Source organism: Schistocerca serialis, chromosome 3 (genome assembly GCF_023864345.2).
Source record: "Schistocerca serialis cubense isolate TAMUIC-IGC-003099 chromosome 3, iqSchSeri2.2, whole genome shotgun sequence".
Classification (NCBI taxonomy): Eukaryota; Metazoa; Arthropoda; class Insecta; order Orthoptera; family Acrididae; genus Schistocerca; species Schistocerca serialis.
This window is the reverse complement of record NC_064640.1, coordinates 375923640-375939447: the sequence shown is the minus strand read 5'-3', so window position 1 is coordinate 375939447 and position 15808 is coordinate 375923640. Positions and strand designations below refer to the sequence as shown.

Genomic DNA, 15808 nt, shown 5'->3' with positions numbered 1-15808 from the left:
ACTTGTTACAGAAAAGCCATTGTGCAGAAGATATTAAGTTTGCTGGAAGGTAGAAAATATCCATCTTCCTTTAAAGTGCCAATTTTAGATGCTTTACTCTATTTTGCCAATGCATGGACAGAAGTTACAGAGTCCACCATCTCCAACTACTTTCAAAAAGTTGGATTAATTCAAGCAGATGAAGGAAATTGGTGTGACACACCAGATCTGTGTAATAATGATGACCCTACTTGCTTCATTGTGGGAAAAGCTGCAACTGGATAACTCAGTGCAGATGTAAATGCAGCAGTGAAGACAATAAAACATATATTTCTCCTGCAGATGTAGATCTTATAGCTTTCCATCATATTTATGAACTGGAAAAACATAGTGAAAAAATTAAAACAACCCACTTTTTTTTTCCTTAAAATGAAGAACAACTTTACCAACTTGTTCATTATGTCACACTTGCATGAAACCATCCACGAATATCACCAAATATTGTTCCTTAGCTTCTCAAAAGCTCCAGCTGCTACTTTCTGCCTCTCTCCAAAATAAGTCATTTTTGGTGCAAGTTGTTGTGCTGAAGTGTCATGAAATGGCACATTGGTGGATGAACACAGTACAAAACTCAGAAAACCTTTATTAGATTATGAACAAGTCTCTGATGAGTATTTTTATGCACATTATTTACATATATCATTTATAAATTATGAAAATGTGAGTGAGGTTGTTCTATATGTAATTTTCACTACTTAAATAGCAATTTCCCACCTTTTATGTTTTTCTCCATTTTGCATCTTTTTTCCTTAAAAAGTGTAAAAGTGAGGTTTCACTGTATTTCTGTTTGTTCCATGACATTTTGGTCAAACTGCCAACATCAGTAACAACCTGCAATGATATTTTGGAGCAGAGTCTTCTGCCCATCCTCAGGCATATATTGGCAAAAGTGCACTGCTGTCTTCTTTTTAAGACCCTGCCTGCACTTAAATGGGATACCCAGTTGTCACTGCACATTCATTGATTGAACACACACATTCTTGTTGCAAGTCTGTGTGTTACTCCGGCCGGCCGGAGTAGCCGTGCGGTTCTAGGTGCTACAGTCTGGAACCGAGCGACCGCTATGGTTGCAGGTTCGAATCCTGCCTTGGGCATGGGTGTGTGTGATGTCCTTAGGTTAGTTAGGTTTAATTGGTTCTAAGTTCTAGGTGACTGATGACCTCAGAAGTTAAGTCGCATAGCGCTCAGAGCCATTTGTACCATTTTTTTGTGTGTTACTCTAAACAACCTCCATTGTGGAAACTCAGCACATTGATATAAATCATCTTCACATAGTAAAATCGAAGACTGAAGCTGGCCACACAGAGCACAAAGTACTGCATTGTAGCAACTGACAAGGGCTTCAGACAGCTGAAAGTCCATTGACTCATTATAGTGGGGTTCCATTGTGTTTCATCAAAAAGCCAGTAGAAATTGTGTGTTCAGCAATAGCAGATTTGCTGGATTAGAGGAAGAGAGTATGCTGTTGATATTCCACAATATGCTCATGAACAGTATGTGTTGTTATCAATGTAATAGGATTTGCTGCACTTGCACGGGAAATTATACACATCTTACATCTGCTGATAAAATGAGTAGAGCTTCTTATATGATGTAAATACTTTTCTGCAATTTGTATGAGAAAGACATCAAGAACTTGGCCAAGTCATAGGTGTCTGCTCCAATATTGCTCACAGTAGGTCATAAAGGTATACCTTTTTTAAGGATCTTAGGCAATCCATACAGCCTAGGTGGAACTGAAACATGTGCTCTCAGTCTCTTAATGATCTTGTTTAGTATAGTACTGAAAGTCAAAATTACCGCCGTTTGTTTTATGATGTGGTTAGTAGGGTCCTAATCAATCTTGTGATATTCTGTTACATAGTAAAACATTGATCCTATTAATATGAATGGTGTCGTCTTTTTGTGGGAACACTTTACTAGCCAAGATCACAAATATTTGTACATTGATAACTAGTTTTAGCAAAATTAAAGTGCCATCTTCAGCTCTGAAAAATATTAAGGGGGAGGTTACAGGACAATACTCCACTGGAATATATACATGGCCCATTCACATTAAGATGACCAATGCCTGTGTTTGATGTCAAAGTGCAATTATGAGCAAAGTTTAGATGGATCATAAATATTTGCTCTGGAGGAGTATGTACTGAATAAGCAGATTAAGGACAGAAAAGATCCACCATGGTTTAATAACAAAATCTGAAAGATGCTGGGGAAGCAAAGAATGTTGCATTCTCAGTTTAAAAGTGAATGCACAAATGATGACAGGCAGAAGTTAGTAAAGAGCTGTGTATCATTAAAATGATTGATGCACAAAGCATAGAAGAACTACTACTGGCATACCTTAGCAAAGAATCTAGCCAAAAACTGAGAACATTCTTGTCTTATGTAACATCACTAAGGAAGTCGAAGGCTTCTATCCAGTTGCTTGTTGAACAATCTGGTGCGGCGGTAAAAGATAGCAAAAGAAAATCTGACATTCTAAATATAGTGTCATTTGATCATCACACAGACTCCTGTTTGGAGGACATAGTAATAGGCTTCCTTGGAGTATAGAAGCAACTTAGAGAGTTGAAAACAATAAGTCGAAAGGTCTGGATGGGGTTCCAATTTGGTTTTACAAGGAGTACTCAGCAGCACTGGACTCTTACATAGCTTGCATTTATTATGAATCTCTTGCCCAGCACAAAGTCTCAAGTGACTGGAAAAAAATGTGCAGGTGACTCCTACATGTAAGAAGGGTAAAAGAACTGACTGCAGGATTACAGACCAATATCTTTAACATCAGTTTGCTGCAGAATTCTTGAACACATTCTCAGTTCAAAAATAATAAAGTTCCTTGAGATGGCAAAGCTGCTGTCCACAAATCAGCATGCATTTAGAAAGCATTAGTTGTGCAAAACTCTGCTTGCCCTTCTCACACATGATATTCTGTGAACTATGCCTGGAGGCCACAGGCAGGTTCAATATCTCTAGATTTCTGAACAGCATGTGACACACTGTTCTACTGCAGATTGTTAACAAAGGTCAGGCATGCAGAATAGGTCCTCTGATGTGTAAATGGCCAAAGATTTATTAAGTAATAAGAACCAGCATGTTGTCCTCAATGATGAGTGTTCATCAGAGACAAGGGTATCATTAGGAGTGCTCCAGGGAAATGTGATAGGTCTGCTAATATTCTTTATACATGTAAATAATCTGATGGACAGTGTGAGCAGCAATCTGTTGCTATGTGCTGATTTTGCAGGTGTACAGGAAGGTGTTGTCAGTGAGTGACTATAGAATGATACAAGATGACTTAGTCAAAATTTATAATTAGTGTGATGAATGGCAGCTAACTCTAAATGGAGAAAAATGTAAGTTAATGCAGATGAGTAATTAAAATAATCATGTACTGTTCAAATACAGCATTATTAGTTTGCTATTTGACACAATCAGGTCCATGTAGGCATAACACTGCAAAGCAATATGAAATGGAATGAGCATGTAAGGATTGTAGTGGGGAAGGTGCGTAGTCGACTTCACTTTATGGGGGAGTTTTAGGTAAGTGGTGGTTCACCTGTAAAGAAGACTGCATGTAGAACACTAGTGCAACCCATTCTTGAGTACTGCTTGTGTGTTTGGAACCTCTACCAGGTCAAATTAAAAGAAGACATTGAAGCAATTCAGAGGCAGGCTACTAGATGTATTACCGGTAGGTTTGGTCAACATGCAAGTATTACGGAGATTCTTTGGGAACTCAAATGGGAATCCGTCAAGGGAAAGCAACAGTATTTTCGAGGAACACTATCAGAAAATTTAGAGAACTGGCATTTGAAGTAAATGTAGAACAATCCTACTGCCACCAATGTACATTTTGTGTAAGGACCATGAACATAAGAGTAGGGAAATTAGGACTTGTACGGAGGCATATAGATAATCATTATTCCTTCACTCTCTTTGTGACTAGAACAGGAAGGGAAATGACTATTAGTGGTACAAAATACCCTCCATCACATACCATACTGAGGCTTGCAGAGTGTGTATGTAGATTTAGATGTTCAAACACTCTCACATTGACATAGGAAACATAGAATTTATGTTCGGGGTGGCATTCACATCTATGCAAGTGCAAACAATTTTGGAAATTATCTCCAAGTATATGTCCATAATTAACATCATGTAATACACTACCAGAAGTTGTGACCACAACACACTAGAAATACCTACTTTCACCAAGTCTGTACACTAAAAAAGACCGATACCTGGGTTTATGCACCCCAAATGTGAAAGGCTATGAACAGTAACAATAGATACATGTTTTGACATACACAACATCATACTGAGGCAATGTGCCAGACTGGAACAATTTAAGGGTTTTATGTGAGATACAGCTTGCATATCAATTAAAAAAGATCATGATGAAACCTTAAAACCATATAATAGCAATTTGCAATAGTTGAGTGTGTGAGATGCAATTGTTCTTAATTATGAACATATCAGTATGTTCGTTCCATGGAATGAGAACAGTAAGGTTGATTTCATCTGATTCTGGGTACAATCATATCCACATCTGCTCATAAGATAGAGAGGGCGACCTTATCCATAGAAGGTATGTTGCTCTTCAGCAGTGTGGCTCTTGTCAACACAGAGCAAGACTCCCAAGAAATTTCCCCCGGTGCATTTGTTGCAAGATGGCACATGCTATGCTGCTTATTTTGAAGTCTTATATCACCAAGCCAATAACCTGCAAGTGGGACTGGAACATCTCTCAACTGTGTTCCTGGGACGTGGATATTCACCTCACCAGGTAGAGAGAGGTCTACAGACATAAGTGACAGAACAAGAAAGAGGATGAGGCCATCAAGATGACAGTTTATCTGCCAAATATTGAAAATGTTTCTACAAAAATGGGTAGTGCAATACCATAATGTTAAACTAGTCTACCATGAAGTTAAAGTGATCTTTCATCCTCCATCAAACTATAAGCACTTCTACAACTGAACAGAGGTAACTTATAGCCATACAAGGCATGTGTTTATAGGATTGCATATGAATGCAGCAAACCTTATACAGGGAAAATGATGTTCACTGTTCAGGAGTGCATCGAGGAACATCAGTGGCATACTCACCTTCTCCAACCTAGCAAATCCGATATTGCTGAACACTGTATTTCTACTGGTCATTCAATGACATACAATGAAATACAAATTGTGGCCCATACTTTGAACTTTTGGGACTCCATTCTCAATTAACCAAAGGGCAAACAACATTCTGAGGCCCTTGTCAATCAGAACAGCAGTTTTCATTTATGGTGCATGGAATGCTGTCACAGAAAAACTTTGTGCACCATGTAGCTGGTGTCATTCTGTGACTTTATCATGTGAAGACAATTGACCTTTATATTCATGAGATGAGCTTTCAGCATGGAAGGTGATCAGAGCAGTGCAGAGACTTGCAGCACATGTGCTCAAGCAACACACACATGGTGACAGCTTGGAAAACACTGCATGTGTTGAAACTTCCTGCCAGATTAAAACTGTGTGCCGGACTGAGACTCGAACTCGGGACCTTTGCCTTTCGCGGGCAAGTGCTCTACCAACTGAGCTACCCAAGCACGACTCACGCCCCGTCCTCACAGCTTTACTTCTGCCAGTATCTCGTCTCCTACCTTCCAAACTTTACAGAGTCTCGGTCCGGCACACAGTTTTAATCTGCCAGGAAGTTTCATATCAGCGCACACACTGCTGCAGAATCAATAAGTTTCATATCAGCGCACACTCCGCTGCAGAGTGAATATCTCATACTGCATGTGTTGGTGGGTCTTAAACAGGTGACCTCAGTGTACTTTCATCACTGTACAGTTCAATACAGCCAGAAGACTCTCTACTGAATCATCACAGCAGAAAGTTACTAACATCTGGAGGTTTGGCTAAAATTTCATGGAACAGTGTATATAATGGAAAAGTTTTAAATTTCACATACAGTATCTCTGTTTGTATTGTTTATGTTCAGCATGTGCCATCACCATCCATTTGTCTTGGGAGATATTAAAATATGAGGCACTCCTAGAATTTGGTATTTTATTGAACAATAATAATCTTTTTTTCTTTATGGTAACCTGGAGAGGTGCTGCAGCATGAACCAAATATTTACAATTATCATAATCTGTAAACTGTAATGTTTGATGTCAAACCAAACCATGTAATTACAGCTCCCTTTCATTTTGTTTTCCAGGAATCATAAACAAAATTCTTTCATCAACAAAACTATATCCTCTAAGCAGAGTGACATACTGTGCATACTTAGTTCATCCTCTCATGATAAGAGTTATGGCGATGACAACAGATGGCCCCTTCCATCTAAGCATAGTGACAGTGGTATGTATATTAGGAGAAAACTGTTAATGCATAAATGCATTTTAATATAGAATTTTCTTCTTAGTGGTAAAATGCACAAATATTATAATGTCATAATTAATGTGCGTGGAGGGTGATCTCTCTTTACTTCTTATTTTTGTAGTAAAGTACATCTTGCATGTCACCAAAAGGGATTGGTCAGTCCTATGATCTAGTGTCAGTTCTGCTTCTGCAGAAGCGCAAAAAATGCATGTAGGTTGTCAGCCCCATGAGAAGGAGGCAAAGTTTGTTTCCCTACACTTATCCTCTCCCAATAGCAGTTTAATTTCTCATTTGTTTACACTTGCATTGGACTGTCACATTTAAGTGCCTACAGTATAAACAAGAACTTGAATATAACTGTGTATATTATGACCTTGTGCTGTTGTTCAAAGCATATAAAGGCTAGAGTAGGCCGAGCTAGAAAATATTGCTCTACCAGTCTGTGTGTGCTGCAGGAGAACACCAGTTTGTACGCTGAAGAACAGTGTTCAAATTCTTGTTTGTGCACTCATCATCTACTCAGTACCTCCTCTATTTACTGAATTGTTATCTTTATTTTCATGAACAATAAGATTATTTCTTTTTTAATGATGAACTTAACTGCTCATATTATTGGTATCACAAAGTATTTGATGAAATACCATTAATTAAGTCTCTTTTCTTTTTGCAGCTCATATTATTTTCTGGACAAGTAGTGGCATCATACATTCTTTCTTTCATTCTTTCACTTGCTTTTGAAGCACCTATTGTTTCACTGCTGAAGTTATTTGCACCTGATAAAAGCAAAAATCCAAGGTGAAGGAATGTTAATCAGAATGTTACTGAACATTATTTTGTAAACCAAAGAACCAATGTTGATGCTTCAGAAGGAATTTCGTGGTGTACATATCACTAATGTGTGTCAAATTATCAACAATACATCAGTGATGATATTTTGCACTGAAAGTGAAATTTATTTTAATGCAGAATGAATATCTTTTTTTGATAACTTAATTTATGATTCACATGTCAGTATTAATTGTCAGTATTTTCATTATAAGAAATGTTGCAGAGCAACTCTTTCCTGAGTGATGCTTTATAAGAAACTTTTAATATATATAATATGAGTGAGATTATCAAAATTGAAAACATAGTCATCATTGTAAATTAGAATGAAAAACTGAGTGTAAAGAACTGTGTAAATGTTTGCTGCTCCTGAGTAGCATGTGAACTTAAAAAAAAAACATTGTTGAGACTGGGTTCATGTTCTTCATTATAGATTAATGATACAATCAGATTTGCAAAAATTGTGGAAATGAGAGAAAGGTCATTTCTATAATACCTACAATGTCTGGGGAGACATGCTGCTTAAGCTGTTAAAAATTAATAAGCAGCTGATGTCACAGATATTGTAAATAGTACTTAAAAGAGTAATGATCATTGTGAAAGTAGCAGATACAGGCAAATATTTTGTACTAAGAACAAAAATAAAATTGTATGTGATAATAAATTACTAGAATTATTACCTTTCTGGTCTGCTTCTCATTGTTACCTTTTGTTTGATCAGTGTCATTTTATTTACTTACTAGTCTTGTTTTTTACCTATACATTTACTCACTAAATGGAAAATTTACAGTAAAAAGAGAACAAAGATTTTCAGCTTTCATTTGACAAAAAATAAAGGCAGGGTATGTATAATTTTGGATGATTAATTTTCAATTAGAAGTCAGCACTATGAAAATAAATGATAAGAACAGCTTAGTTTTGTTAGTATTGGTCAATTTTCATTCTAATGAAAACTACTTCAAGGAAATGGTCTATAATTAACAACTGTCCTTGCAGAGCATAGAAATATCAGTGGATACATATAAGGTACAAAACATGGGACTACAGAAGTAACACACACTAAAATTCATTTAACATATGTAGTGTGTAAACTGATAGTGGATTACTGTACCTAGATATAATGTAAACTAGATCAAAAGTCACTAGGAAACACACATATATAGGCTATCCTTTCTGAGAGTCATCATGCACATTTTCTCTACTGTTTCAGTATAAATTTGCGATATCATTTTCCCAATGTGTAGATGGAGTCCTGCCAAACAAATAGTGCTTGTCACATCTTTTGTATGAGGCCCAGTGTTGATAGAAAGTATCAGTTTGATTCCCATTACAAATAAAACCATTTTTAAAGCAGAATTTTATATGTCCATTTGATTGAGCAGTTATAAATTAGTCTAGTGAGATTTTTGAGATAATGATATGTATTAACAGAGACAGTAAAACATTATGAATAACTAGTATTGCAGCAGCTACAGCATGACCCTGCTCTGCATGGACTGCTATCTTCATGCTGCAGTGCTGCTTAGTTGCTCCTGGGGTACTGGTTATTCTTGCTGTGTTGCTGTCCTAGATAATACATATTGATAAAATGAATATTGGGTTAGGCTGCCTTGAGACCACTGTCAAACAGGCATGTAAAATTCCACTTTAAAAATAAGTTTGTTTCCATTAAATGATAATTAATTGAAACCCTCAGCTGCCGACAGGTGTTGTTGACATACCTTGATGGGGACAGCCGAAAGTGTGTGCCCTGACCGGGACTCGAACCCAGGATCTCCTGCTTACACGGCAGATGCTCTATCCATCCGAGCCACCGATGACACAGATGAATAGCATGACGGAAGGGACTTCCCGTGAGACCCACATTCCCAACTGCCCACAATCTACATACATTATGTTCCTAATAGATACTTTGCCCATCCACTTGTTACTTGCACCCACTTACGTTGCGCTCTTGCCCAGAAGAAGGTCAATGGCCAAGTAGCCATTTAAAAGTATCTATTAGGAACATTACGTATGTAGATTGTGGACAGTTGGGAATATGGGTCTCACGGGAAGCGTGCAAGGGATAAGTCCCTGCAGTCATGCTATTCATCTGTGTCCTCAGCAGCTGAGGGTTTCAATTAATTATCAATTATTCTAGAGATGCTGCACAATCATCAGTGGAATCCGTTCTTTTCAGAACAGTTACTGTCTTCATATTTGTTTCCATTGACACTGGGCATCACAGGAGAAACATGATAAGACATATTTGTTTGGGATGGCTCCAGCTACAGTAAAAAAAAAAAAATAAATAAATAAATAAATAAAAAATTTAAAAAAATCACAAATATCTACCAAAATATTGGAGAATATTCACCTGATGACTTATGTGGGATGCTCAGAGTATTTTTACCACATTCCATTATCAATATTACCAAGAAAAACCTCCATAAAATGGAATATGTGGAGAGAAAATGTGCCTTATACTGTAGGCAGGTGCCAAATAAATATCGTTTGTTATATGCTTACTTTTAACATTTTCAGGTGGGATACCAGAAAATCCTAAGAGTAAACTCTATCCATCATGATATGTACCACACAGTGCAAGGCACACTGACAGGAGTAGGCTAAAGTTAATTTTCCTCCTCTTTGCTACCAACTAGAAAAACTCAACTTGCAGTTAGTGCTTATATCATCTCAAGCTCAAAACTGATAAAAAGAAAATTTTTATGGATCATAATAATACACATGTTGGAAATATGCCCCACTGTAGCCTGGAGTTATTACATGTTAAGGATGGAAATCTACAGTGTTTGGTACTTAGGGTGGTTTTCATGCACTCTACGTAAATAATTTCTTTGACAATTTGGATCAGAAAACTGGTATGTGTGCCAATGACACATCAGTTATGTGGACAGCTCAGTGGAACAGATTTGTGTCACAGTATCAAAGATGATGTGCTCATAGCTCTTGAGGTTTGTATTTCATAGCCCACATATACTAGACTTTTTTGTTTTGAATGATGGTTCCTGTCATATCACTCAATATTGACCATTCCTCCTACGACACCCTGTACATATTTAGTGCCAAATAAATTTTATGTAAACTAATCTAAAACACTATAGTATTCAACAAAGCCAACTGTAGAGCCTTCTGACATAAGCTTGGCCAGTGGTTTGCACTGTTGTTTTGTGGTGTATTCAAAGCAAGTGATAAAAGGATATGCACTCACAGACAGGTGAGATGCCTTGCTGTTACAGATACTGAACTACTGACAGTCAGAAAATGAGAAGTGATTTCAAGATACTAAAGTATTTTAAAAGATCAGCTTGTAAACCACACAGTAGAAGGTAATGTGTGGTGGTGAGTGGAATTTCAGAGAACTCAGAGTAGAAGAAAATTATTAATTTAAATATTTTGTGGGTGATCTGCAAATATGTGCCAAGAGGCAGGTACTCATAGTATTAATATTAAAAGCAAAATCTTGACTCATGGATTCTTTACACATTTTGTTGCTCTTTATGGATAGTAAACAAATGATGGGACATTTCCTTTAGATGCCCTGATTTCACTTTTTTTTTATTATTAACTCTACCATCTTGAGAGCACAATGTTCTTTTTTTCTTAGTATTTATCCACCACATTCAACCTCTTAACATATTGTTCCATTTTTTTACAAATTATATTACAAAAATAGTATGACATTACATACAGACATACAAAGATAACATTTAGAGCTCAAAATAATGAGTTACAATTTTTTGAATGTCACAATTAATAAAATCCTGAGTATACTTGTCCACTGGTCTTTGACTAAGATTCTTGAAATTTAAAATTATTTTTTAGTTTCTGTGTATATATGGTATCAAATCATGTATGGTTTCCTATAAATGGAAATCTTGAAGGATCTGGATGGAGCACAGTGGATGTATGTATCTTGTACCATTGTGCGAGCACCTGTCAGTCATCTGACAAACTGTCATCACTTTCTGTCTCTAATGCAGGAACATTACACTCTTCTTCACTTTCTGAGCCACTAAATGAATGTCAATCTTAGGATGACTATGGAAATCCATTTTCTGAAGCACTGCCTAAACAGTAACACAGAACAGAGGACGAAAGCGTTCATTTTGTTGTCAAGTATCTAAAGCTGTACACAGTAAAAGCGATATCTATTAGCAACCACCTGAACCAAAACATAGCAGCCAGGCTACAAATGTAGGAATGAAAAGTGGCCAAATCATACTCAGGATTTTCCATTTCTGTCAAAATAATAAGAATGAGATAACTTTGTGTTAAGGGATTAATCAATTGTTATGGAATAAATGGAAACAGCAGCTTCTTACTGCAGCAAATGTGATATCATGTTACATTTTCCAGAATAGATGAATGCCAAAATGTGGGCAGCAGTGTGAGAATTCTATCCAGTGGAATAGGAGTTGGCCAATAGCTGGTTATTTGACTCACTATATCACCCACAAGATATTTAGGAAGCTCTGGCAGTTCACTGAATGCATGTATATCCACATATCTGGCTTTGTTAGTACTAATATTAAACCCTTTATTTTATTGTATAGGTTTCTTTTTCCTGCCACTATAATTAGGTTTTGCACTAATGTTTGAGTAAAGAGAAATATTAGTCACAAAAAAGAACATTAATGAATTTATGCTTTGTGAATCAGTCATCATAATACCAGTTTGTTTTGAAAAAGTCTCCACTGGAATTTCTGGAACTAATTAAGTTTTATAACACATTACTGAATCATCTTGTGACAATGCAAATCTAGGTTCATTAATATACATTAGAAACAACAAAGAAGGTAAAACAAAATCTTCTGGGACTCCGTGTCTAACTGCTCCAAACTGAGAGTGCCTATTGCTGTGTGAGGGACATGGAAGTAACACACTTTGCTTTCTACCACACAAATTTAAAAGAAAAAACTGCTCTGGTAGTGATTTCATAATAATTATTAACCCTTAACGTCTTCCAGATCATAGACTATTCAACTAGATCACACAAAAGCGACTCAGTAAAACTGATAGATCCTGTCACTATTTCGACAGCTCATCTCCCCATTCCAGGGCACAAAATGCAGTGTGACCTGTTTGTGCAACATCACTTAAACCTAAGTTGGAAATGGTTGCACTAACAAACAATTCTATTGACAAATTCCATAGGGTGGCCAGTGGCCAACCAGTGTTCTACAATCACAGATTTGCATCATTGTTATAAAATATGTGACACTAAATTTCAGTAGAATGGACTTCAGTGGCCCTGGTGGTCTGGCCTGTGTGTGACCAACATGTAGATGGGAGGGATCCAATACTTCCTGCACAGTGCAAATAGCTATGGATTTGTGAGACTCCTTGGTCTGTACATCCTTTGGATTTACAGCTGGTCATGAACACAAAATGCAACCATCTGCTACTCACTGTAACTAACCTGTCTAAAAGCATAACTTAGGTTAGTTAACTCAGCTGGTAGGCTGAGTTCAAAATGACATAAACCCTGTGTATCAAGGTACGATGTATCCTCTCATGTTGAGCCAGATGACAGACCTTGAAATGGGGGATCCATGAACTATTATGAATAACAATTTGATTGACAGCTGAGTGTGGAAGAGGGGTATACCAGTTGATTGTTACCCCCAAGCACAATATGGCTCCAGAAGCAGCTGCTTTATAGTTCCATATAGAGCATGTTCACTGAGAAAAAAAGGATATAAGAACATATCACAACAATTATGTTGCAGACTGCAGTTTTAGTCCACAACTGACTAGTAACCAATAGCTGATGGATCAGAGCAATAACAGCTGTGCAGAGAAGAGAGGCATGACCAAACTTGTGCTCTGACTGGTTGTTGCTATGCTAGCTGTCCTATAAACAACTGGCTGTTAGTAAATTTGTTATTCTGATCCAGGTTTAGAGACAGATGCCAGGGTAGAGAGAAAGCAAGCAAGAGAGAGAGAGAGAGAGAGAGAGAGAGAGAGAGAGAGAGAGAGAGAGAGAGGGGGGCCTCTTGTGGCCATGATAGATCAAGTATTTCTATATGTAACTTGACTGTGAGTTCAGACCTTGTACTGGACACTGGCTTTATGGCTTTGCAGTTGAGCCACAAAAAAATTTGATACAAAATGTATTTCATTACATCAGACTGTGAGTGCCAAACACAATGGACACTCCATATCTGAATTTATGGAGGTATTTGGCTTTTGAGTTGTACCATCACCTTCGATTCTGGGAAAACCACATACATCTGAGACAATTTCTGAGGTACACAGACTATCATGAACTGTAACAGTTAACAGATAGGCTACAGTGTAGCTAATAATTTTCCAATTCAATGCTGTACAACAACAACATGAGCAGTTCTAGCAACCAGAACCATTTTTGTACTTTGGAGTAGAGAAGCCACTATCCAGCTCAGGTAGCCTCCTAGGATGCCTAATCCCGAATGTACTGAGCACATATGGGATACCATATGCAAGCATTTGAGCAGTCTTCACAAGGTGGGTGGTGGCTGAGCAGTCATGGATTAAGATGTCTGCTTAGTGCCTCAGACTCGATGCCATGGCACATCACAACTGTCATTTTCCAAAATCACCATGATCAAGCCTAGGTTGAGTGCATTAATAATTCTCTCCATAGAAAACAACATGATACAATGCACACCAAATTTCAATTAACAAGTTATTGAGTTGTTTGGTCAAAGAAAGAAAGGAAGAAGAAAGGACTGTATGTATATTAATTGAGCATAGGTATGGTTGTTTATCTTGTACAGTTGACACTGATATAATTTAGACAATTACTTTCATTTATAGTTACATTTAATAGAACAATTGTGTAAACTTTGTGCTTGGAAGATTTTAAATTCATATATAAATCCCCATTTGCATTATTTATGAGTCACCATTGTCATAGGGCATAGTGTAATGGAATAATGATGATTTTGTGCTTGATTTCAAACAAGGATGTAAAATTTTCATGGCAGAATCATCAGTTTAACTGATATGTCTCACAAAACAAGAAGCTTATCTGCTTCAAATGGTCCAAAATGCAACATTAACCTACATGTATTGAATAAAGAAATGGAAGATTTTTTTTTTAATATGAAAACATAATGATTGAATGGGAAAAGACTCAACACGACACATTTCAACTCAACTCTAACGAGGTAATTAAGATCAGATCAAATAAAATATAATCAAAAACCACAAATAATGTATCAACTGTAGAACCAAATGAAGTAAATATGTCCAAATAACTACAGCAGAAATACTGACAGGGGAACGTAACAGTAATAATGAATGAAATACATTTAAAAAACCACATACTGTGATACCTACAGACGACCAACAGTACAAAATTTCTACTGATAAAACTTTGTGTGTGGTTGATGGGCATGCTCTCTGGCAAACTGTAGCCACCCAGACCATGACTATGTAGTCATTTGTGTGTATTTGTGTTTTTCCTGGCTCTCAATGATGATTTTTTGAAAAGCTAGTAAAGTTCCCAGTCTTGTTTATGAGCCTGGTGGTAACCTAGCACCTCAGGTACTCAGTGAATTGTTACTTTCACTTGTTAAATGATGTATATTCCATCAAGGACTTTCAGTTACTATAGCTCTACTGAAATATATTCAGGTGACAAGTATGATAATTTGTATTTTGTTCAAAAATCAGTGGAACACATTTCCTATAATTTCACATTTACAAATGTTTTGCAACAATGGTCAGCAAAACTTGTAGTTATTGGGACTGGGTGACTTCCATAATAAACAATTGCTAATAAATTTCAAACTGTTGTTTTTATTTTGAAAGATACTGTTGAAACATTCAGCAAACAGTAATAATATGTAAAAGAACTGCAACATGCAGATCTTTAGCTTTGGCTATGAATGCTTAGCATTTTCTAGTGATGTGAAAATGAGGTAAAAACAGAATAATATATATTACAAGGCATAATCAGAAACTATTATAATTGGAAAGAAAATTTTTAAATAAATGAGACTGATGCACTCCTTAAAATTTGAATTCATGAAAACTCAACATGGCATACTTTACATGTAAGCTGTGTGTGAAATACTGGTTTAGTGCTTCAGTGGGAAACAGAAGAAGGAAATAATAAATTATATATAACCTACTGCAAGAAACACTTAATTAGGACCTTTATAGTACTGAATAAATAATGTTATATAATTTATTAAATTAATGCTATATGTTTGTTCATACTGTGTACATTTTTCTGGTGAATTAAAATTATTATCTGAGAATACATTATTTGGGATACATGACTTCATGAGACAACATGTTAAGTAATGTCATATTATATTTCTAAAGCTTTACCTCAATGAGGAAAATGGAGGACCTATAAAAATATATCATACAATTTTAACAATATCTAATACCCTAACAGTGAAAAAAATTAAAAATCAAATCCTGTAATAAAACTGAAAATCATGGACTGACAGAGTTGTAAGCACACAAACGAAGGTAATGAAAGAACTTTACACATACTGTCTTAGATTGCACTTTGCAGAAAATCATGTACTGTTAAGTACAAGCATTTCAGTAAGTATCAA

The 15808-nt window shown here is 36.4% G+C and overlaps 1 protein-coding gene across 1 annotated transcript in view; it reads left to right on the top strand.

Moving 5' to 3' along the window:
• LOC126470875 (nose resistant to fluoxetine protein 6-like) overlaps positions 1-7293 on the top strand; it is a 109021-nt gene extending 101728 nt beyond the window's left edge. Inside the window, exons 14-15 of the mRNA XM_050098891.1 lie at positions 6256-6398; positions 7090-7293. Of these exons, the coding sequence (XP_049954848.1) occupies positions 6256-6398; positions 7090-7218 (272 nt within the window). The 3' untranslated portion in view covers positions 7219-7293. The remainder of the gene's footprint in view (positions 1-6255; positions 6399-7089) is intronic.
• Positions 7294-15808: the final 8515 nt, after the last annotated feature.